Below are 8,139 nucleotides of genomic sequence, written 5' to 3' on the forward strand. Positions count from 1 at the left end.
GGGGAGGGGGCGCCCGCTCCCCCCCACACCTACCGAGCCGCCGCGCGCGCTCCCCGCCCCCCGCCCCGCCTGGAGCCCCTGCGGGACCCCCAGGGAACCCCTGCCCCCAAGGTCTGTCACCCTCAGTGTCCTAGTCTCTGTCTGTGTCCCCATCTGTCCCGTCTCCCCGCTGTGCGTGTTTGTGTCTGTGTATCCGGGACACCTGCACTCAGGGGCAAGGGTGGCTGCTGCGATGGCCTGGGGGAGGGGTCCTGGGGGGGTCGGCGTGTGGCTCAGCCCGCGGTCTGAAATATCTTTCTACGATTGTCAATCTGTGTGCTTGTCTGAGTGACACCCTGCTGGCTGTGAGTCTGTGTTTGTGACAGCGTGGAGGCTGTGGGTGTCTGGGTGACACCCCAAAGGCTGTGAGCATGTGGGTCCCCGTGTGTCTGTCTGGGTGACACCGCAGGTTGTGAGTGTGAGTCTGTTCGTGGCATCCTGCAGGAGGTGTGCGTCCAAGAACCGCATCGGCTGTGAGCGTGGGCCCCGGTGTATCTAGGTGACACCCGCAGACTGTGTGTGCCTGTAACACGCCGCAGGCGCGTCGGTGTGTGTTCTGTGTCGGTGTCGGAGTCGAGGAGGCCCGGGCCGCGAGTGTCCCCAGCTGTCTGCGTGTGTGTGTGTGTGTGTGTGTGTGTGTGTGTGAGAGAGCGCGCGCGCGCCGTGAAGGTGGATCCGCTCCCTCCGCAGCGAGCCCGACCCGGGCCCCACGACCCGCCGCCGCGGCCGTTCGCCTGGCCTCCCCTCGCGCGGGCCCGGCCGGGGATGGAGCCGCAGCCAGAGCCGCCAGAGCCGGGGCCGGGGCGCGGAGCGGCCTGAGGCGCGGGCGGCGCGCGGGACCGGGGGGAGGGCGGGCCGAGGGGAGGGTCCTGGGCCGGGGGGGCGGGCACGGCGCGCCCCCTCCCTCGCGCGCTCGCTCCCTCCCCCGCGCGCCCTCCCTCGCCGCCTCCTCCCGCCGCCTCCGGCCCCCCCTCGCCGGGGACCGAGCGCGCTCGCTCCGGCGCCGGCCTCGCCTCCTCGCAGCAGCGCCATGGTACGTCGCCGCCCCCACTTTCGTTTTCGCCCGGGGAGTTTTTGGGGTGGTGCGTGGGCTCCGGGCGAAAGTTGAGAGGTCTGGGGGGGCAGGGGGCGGGGGCCGCCCGGGGGAGGGGCTCGATGCGGGGACCCCACACACACCCGCCGCCCCGGGACCCCCGCCCGCCAACCCAACACCCCCGCGGCTGGGGGCGGAGCTGGCGCGCGGGGCGCAGCGGGGGACCCCAAGTGGGGGGCCCCTCGCGGGCACCAAGGAGTTGGAGGGGAGGGCGGGGCTCCCGGGAGAGGGTCCCCCACAGGCCAGGCCTCCGCCCCCTCCCTGGCCCGGCGGGAGAAGGTAGGCGGGAGGGCGCGGCTCCGGGCGCAAGACCCCCAAGCGCGCAGCCGGCTGGGAAGCCGGGCCCAGTGAGGGGGCGCCCGAGGGGGCCGTGCGGGGCGGGGGTCGCGGCGGCCCCCGCGGGCTGCCCCGGCCCGGGCGAGCGCGGCGCGCCAGCTAGCGGAAAATGGCCGCTGCGGAGAGGGGCGGAGAGCGTGCAGCGGCCGCCGCCGGGCGCCTTGAACTTGGAGCCGGGAGGGCGGCCGCTCTCGGCGCCGCGCAGGGGCAGCCACCCGGCCGGCCCTAGCGCCGCCTGAGCCCCGCCCCTCGGCCGACCCCAGCCCCGCCGCGGTCCCAGCCGGGAGGGGTCACCGGGTCTACGCCGGGCGCGCCCCAGGCCCGCGAGCGCCGGTAGCTGCACTTGAGGGTTCCGGTGTCCGGTCCGCCGGTGTCAGTGGCATCTTCACTCGAGGGGTGCGTTTGGAGGCCCCTGTGCTCTCAAACGAGTCAGCACGGGAATCCGGGGGTGCATTCGCGGGTCTGTGCAGCTAGGTGGTCCCATGCCTGTCCGTGGGTCCGTGGGTCCCCGGGCGTGGGGTCCTCTCCTTTATGTATCTGTGTGTCTGCACATCCACGTGGCTGTGTGTGTGTGTGTGTTGTGTTGCGTGTTGTTAGAGCATTGTGCGGCTATGGGACAGTGTGTGTGTGTGTGTGTTAGGGTAACTGGGCGACTGTGCCACGGGTCCCCGTGGGGCGGTGTTGTGAAGCCGTGTGGCTGAGTTGGATGTCCCGGGGGACGTGATGTCCCTGGATGACCATGGGGGTGTCCACGTATGAGTGTGTGGAGGTTAGGGGATTGCCAGTGAGTGGGGAACTATGTCGGGTGGCTGCGTCTCAGGGGACAGTTGGGTGTCGCTGTGTGCGTTTGACGCGCTGAGTGACTATTCCTGGGGATGGGTCTACACTCTCCCCCCCCCTCCCCGCCCATTTCCTTTTCTCCTGTAACCCGGGCTGCCGGATGGGGAACGGGTGCTTCCTCCACCTCGCCAAATCTCTGTCCTCTCCTCTCACTCCCTACCCCGTCCGCTCCAATTACCCCTGCCTCAGGGTCCCCTATCTGCACGGCCCCAGGTGGTCCCAGCTTGAGGTTCGGGCGCGAGGTGGCGCCGGGACGCGATCACTCGGCGCCGATGTCTCCCGCCAGGGGCTGCGCGTGCGCGTGGCCCAGAGGGGGGCGGGGCGGCGGGGTGTCCCCCCTCCCCCCCAGAGGAGGTCTCGAGGGATGGATGGTTACCGAAGCGCGTGGGTTAAGTCTGGACCAGGGGGGTAGCCAAGGAGACCCCCTCGCCCGGATGGGCAGGGAGACGCGCCCCCAGCCCTACCTCCCAGCGCTTGCCCGGGACCGGGCCAAACCCCTGGCGGGCACACAGGGTTGTTTTCTCCCCTCCAGGGGAATCCCCGTCGCGCCCCCATCCCCACCCCAGGGCGCTTTATATAATTTTCTAAATATAAAAGCCCCAAGGCCAGGTGGGAGTCTCTGCTTTCAACTTTGAACCTGCATTCCCTTTTGGGGGGCTGTTTGGGAAGAGGAGAAAAGGGGTCCCACGTTGACACAGGGGTGCATCCATACGCAACACTCAGGGATCCCCGCTCAGGTAAGATCACCCATCCTCACGCCCCGCCGTTCCCCGTGCTCACCCTGCCCTACACCCACCGCCAGTGCTCAGACGCAGCGCTCCCCCACCCCACACCCGGGCACTGCCCTCCACCACACTGGCCTCCATCCCCACCTGTCACCTGGTGCACAGTCAGCAGCACACGCTCCTGACACGCTCTTACAGCTATCTGTTCACAGCCACACGTGTACAGAATTCTGCCCCCACACAGGTGCACACACAGCCACACACAGAGGCACGCAGACACTCGTAAACAGGCACCTGCGTTTGTGGGAGGGGGAGGAGCCAAGCCCATCGCGCCCTCCTCCCACCTCCACGTCCGAACCAGGTCCCTGCAGGATCTGGAGAGCAAAGACCCCAGCGGTGGGTGCATTTGGGGGGAGGACAACCATGAGGGGGGAGCAGGAATGCGGGTGCTGTGTGTCACCGGGTGTGTGTGTGTGTGTGCCAGTGTATAAATAGTGGGAGGGGTTCTGTCCATGGGTTCGTGTGCTTGTAAGTGTATACTTGTGTTCTGGCGTGTGTGTTATTGTGGCTGGTTGCACATGTGTTGTGTTTGGGCTGTGCATGACCTCGTGTGGGTCTGTGTGTCTCTGTGGGAATCTGCATGAGTCTGTGTGTGTCCCCTCGGGTCTGGGTGTCTGTATCTGCTGGAGTCTGTGTGACGTGTGAGAATGTGTGTGTCTCCGTGTGGTGTGTTTCTGTGTGTCTTTGTGTCTCTTTGTGGCATGTTGTGTGTGTGTGTCTCTGTGTTGTGCCTGGACCAGCCCATACGTCATACCCCGTTACTTCTCAAGGCAGAGGACCTTAACATCCCCTTCTGGAGGCTCAATTTCTCATCTGTAAAATGGGAACACACAGGATGCCCCACAAGGTTGCGGGAGGGGTGGCAATGTCAGCCGTGCTTTCACAGGTCCTGGCCCCCTGGCTGTGTCCTCTATTCGCTGGGTACGGCGCCGCTGTGGAGTTCCCTGGTGGTCTCAGGCTTTGATCATCCCTCCCTGAGCTGCTCTCACTTTTGAAAGTGCTGCTGTGAATTCCACTCACATGTTTTAAGTTTGCTTTTTAATAACATGAGCGACTCATGAACATCTAAAGAGGATGCAGAAGTACCCAGAGTAAAAATCAGACCTTCCTCATCACCCCACCCCGCTGGGACCCCTACTCCAGAAAAGCGCTATTTCATCCGGCTTTGTCTGAGCAACTCCACATGTCACAGATACACATTCTCATAAAGGACACACATATATTCTTATAAAGGATATATGTATATTCTTCTTCAAAAAATCCCAAATGAGATCTTGAGTCCACTTGCTGAGTCTACAGCAATGGTTCTTAACTGGGGTGGTTCTGTCCCAGGGGATACTGAGTAATGTCCGGGGACACCTGTGGTTGTCACACTGGGGGGCTTCTGGCACCCAGGGGGTGGGGGCCAGGGATGCTGCTCCACCCCACAGTGCCCAAGACGGCCCCACCAGGGATGGTCCATAATGCTGAGGGGGGAGGAGTCCTGCGCTGCAGCATGCTTTCCCCTGCGCGTTTCTTGGAGGCGTCTCCACGTGGGGGTCCCTTGTTCTTTTGTGGAGCCCCCGGGTGGCACTGCTGAACTGGTCCCCACAGATGGACACGGTGGCTGGCTCCAAATTGTTGGCATTAGTGTTACAGGGTGACAGTCAACCCTCATGCGTCCGTATCTGGGACAGTCCCAGATACAGTCCGTATCGGAGCCTAAGAGTGAGTGATGGGGAGAGTGCATTTTTAAACTGAAATGAGCTAGACTGTGCGCCAAAGTGTCAGGAGCTAAATCATGCGGCCCCTTTCTGGGATGTGATACACACAGGTCCAATCCAGCAATTGCTTTGTTTAGAAAACACTAGGTGCGGTCCAAACACTGGCTGGTTTACCCACAACAGCCCAGAGGGGTAGAAACTATTATCGTCCCATTTCACAGAGCGGGAAGCTGAGGCACAGGGAGTTTTAGCTCCTGGAGGGAGAAGACATAGACCCAGACTGCAACCCTGCACTGCAACTGGCCTGCTTTGGACCTACTGTGTACACTGTAGGGACCGCTCCTGCTGAACTGGATTATATATATATATATATATATATATATATATATATATATATATATATATGTAACGCTTCACTGATGTTTGTGAACTGGCACCTGCCACCACTAATATAGTAACTCAGTCTTCCCACACGTTATCTTAAGGATTCCCATCTGCCCAGACTTCCAAAATGCAAGATGCGTCTATTGTTGCCATTTTACAGATGTGGAAACTGAGGTTCAGAGAGAGAGAGAGAGAAAGAGAGAGAGAGTCTGTGGTCTCCAAACTGTGCCTTCCAGAGTAACCTAAACTGCCTTGGGAAGGCTGCCCGTGGGGCAGGCGTGGGGGCAGTCTGGGGGTCACTGCCACCTGGGAGAATGCTCCGAAGCCAACGTGTACTTGGAAATGTCTGTGAATTGGGGATTCTGCCCTCCAGGTGTTCATGGCGTCTTTTTAAATAATAAAATATTGCTTTATGTTACGTCGGCATTTGGATTCCTAGACACCTGCCTCTCCCTTTCTTTCTGGGGTTTAAATGCCCCCCCATGGCTGCACAGTGGGTTTTTTTAAAAAAACCATTTGTGAAGTGCTTTTGAATGACCGTCACCCACGTGCAGGGGGAGCCGGCGGGACGGAGGGCATATGTGTCCTGTATGAATCCTGCTCACTTCTGGTCCAGCTCCAGGGCCCCAGGTCAGTAGCATCCGTTCCTGGGGCGTCGGTTTCCTCCCCTGTAACACGGGAGAATAACAGAGTTGCTGGCGTCTTCCATGCCCCTGGGCATGGGGCAGCTGCCCGAAGTTGGCGAGAGGTTATCATTTGTACTCGGGACACACGGGGCAAAATGGCCAAGCTTTCTAAGAATGTCTCTGTGCATATTTGACGGAAGGTCAAGGCGCTGCTAAGTGCCAGTATTCTTATGCTGATCAACCGCATGGGGTGGGCACTGTTCGTCCACTTCACAGGGGAGGACACCAATGGAGGAGCATGCTGGTCTGCTAGGTGGCCCGAGGCCTCTGAGCGAGCCTGGGAGGATTCTTGGAGTGAACTGGGGGAGGGGGGAGGCTAGTTGTCAGCGGCAGCTCTGTGCCCATCTATTCCAGAGGGAGAACAACCAAGCTTGCAGAGTGCGGGCCCTGGGGCCAGGTAGCCGGGCTCCAAGCCACTCCGCATGCCTCAGTTTCTGGATCCATGAAATGGGCACACTGCGGGGGTAGGCAGTAGGAATTACCAGACACTCGGGAAGAGGCTGCGAGGTGTTATCTGGCCAGCCTGAGGTACTGCCTGGACACCTTACTCCTGGGGTACGGGGGCGACGTATGGGGGAGGCTGAAGACCCCCCAACTCCCAGTTCCCCTTTGATGCTGGCTGAGGAGGTGACAGCAGATTTCTGGAGACTCCCCTGTTGGTTGAGGCCCTTCTGGCCACGGAAGGGCAGTTGTAGCCAAGCTCCTCTGCCTGGGAACTGCAGCCCCTGTCTGGCTCTCGGGAGGAGCAGGGGGAGAGGATGCCGTGGGACCCCTTCTCCCGCCGAGCACCCCGGGTTGTACATCTTTAAGGGGAAAGAGGCGCGCTCGCGCCGGGCCTCTGCACACGTCACTTCTTCGTTCTTTCCCAACCCCCCCACCCCCACCCCGCTCCTTTCTCCAACTTCCCGGCTCGCTCGGGGCGGGTTGGGGGGGGGGGTCTTCAGAGTCCACCTATGGACCCCAAATGTCCTGCAGCCACCCACCCCCTGCCCACTCGACTCGGGCTGGCGGTCCAGGGGGACCCGCTGTGGTCGGGGTGTGCGTGGGCCCGTGGGTCCCCGTCCGGTGGCCCGGCCCAGGGCGGCTGGAAATTCGTAATAATAAGCAACGATGGGGGTTCAGGAGGCATGGAGAGGGGGAGCGACTTTCGTTCCTCGCTCGCGCTCTTTTTTCCCTCGTTTCTTTGAAAGTTGGATGTTGAGAAGTAGGAGGTTCGGGGTGGGAGGGGAGAGAAATTGGGGGAGGGAGAGAGGAGGTTGCCAGAGGGAGGAGAGACAGAGACACAGAGAGAGACAGAGACAGAGGAGGAGGTGGGGGGGGACAGGAAAGGAGAGAGAGACAGAGAGAGGGAGAGAGAGAGGGAGTCGGGCGCAGGAGGGAGGGAGAGCGCGGGAGGGAGGAGGGAGGGAGACCGAGGGAGGAGGCGGCGAGGAGCGCGCCGGCCGCGGCCGCGGGGGGGGGGGGTTTGGAAAAATGACTCAGTAAGTTCAGCGCGCCCGCTCCGGCCGGCCCTGCGCCTCCCGCCGCGCCCGGGATGTATTCGTCCCCGCTCTGCCTGACCCAGGTACGCCCCCCGCCCGGCCCCCGGCCCGCGCCCCACTGTGCCCCGGCCCCGCGTCCCCCGCAGCCCGGCCCCGGAGTTTGGAAGCCCGAGGAGGCGGGACGAAAAAGGCGCGCGTCCCTCCCGCCGCCGCGGCCGGGATGCCCCCGCCGCCGGCCGGGGTCCGGTGGGGGGTTGGTTTGGGCCGGGGACACCTCCCCCCCACCCGGGACCCTCACCGGGGACTCCCGCCCCGCCCCCCGCGACCTCTCCCCCTGGCTCGCCCTACAGCCTCGCCCTCCCCGGACGCAGGACGCGCTCCCCCACCCCAGCCGGGAAGGTCGGGGGGCGCCCGGGAGAAGGCCAAAGGTGGGGCTCTGCGCGAGCCCCAGGCCTCGACCCAGGCCTGCCCCTAGGAGGAATCGAGGGAGTCCTGGTTGGACCCTGGATGCCCGGGGACTCTTGAGACGAGGACCCCTCTGATGCGTTCTCCGGACCCCCCCCCCAAGCTTGTGTGCCGCCACCCAGGCCCTGGACAGCCTTTCCCCCCATTATTGGCCCACGTGTGCGCGGAGGGGGAGGGGGCCCGCAAAGTTGGAGGCGCCAGCAGTGGGGGGAGGGGGGCCCCGACGTCCCGGCTCGGTCTTCCTCTCCCCCCCTCCCCCTGTCCCTCAACCCCATCCCCATATTTTCGCCGCATCGATTGTGAGTTATTGAGCCGCCGCCGCCGGGA

General features: G+C 63.2%; 1 protein-coding gene across 6 annotated transcripts in view; it reads left to right on the top strand.

The window, feature by feature from the left end:
- Positions 1-713: 713 nt before the first annotated feature.
- Positions 714-8,139, top strand: part of NFIC (nuclear factor I C) — an 82,292-nt gene continuing 74,866 nt past the window's right edge. For 5 of the 6 annotated variants that reach the window (XM_067734277.1, XM_067734275.1, XM_067734274.1 and 2 more), the window contains exon 1: positions 7,270-7,430. In XM_067734277.1, coding sequence (XP_067590378.1) covers positions 7,401-7,430 — 30 coding nt within the window. In that variant the 5' untranslated portion in view covers positions 7,270-7,400. Of the gene's footprint in view, positions 1,073-7,269; positions 7,431-8,139 lie in introns of those variants that run through there. The other variant, XM_067734279.1, reaches the window with a different exon arrangement.

The sequence above is a fragment of the Pseudorca crassidens genome, chromosome 3 (assembly GCF_039906515.1).
Source record: "Pseudorca crassidens isolate mPseCra1 chromosome 3, mPseCra1.hap1, whole genome shotgun sequence".
Lineage (NCBI taxonomy): Eukaryota > Metazoa > Chordata > Mammalia > Artiodactyla > Delphinidae > Pseudorca > Pseudorca crassidens.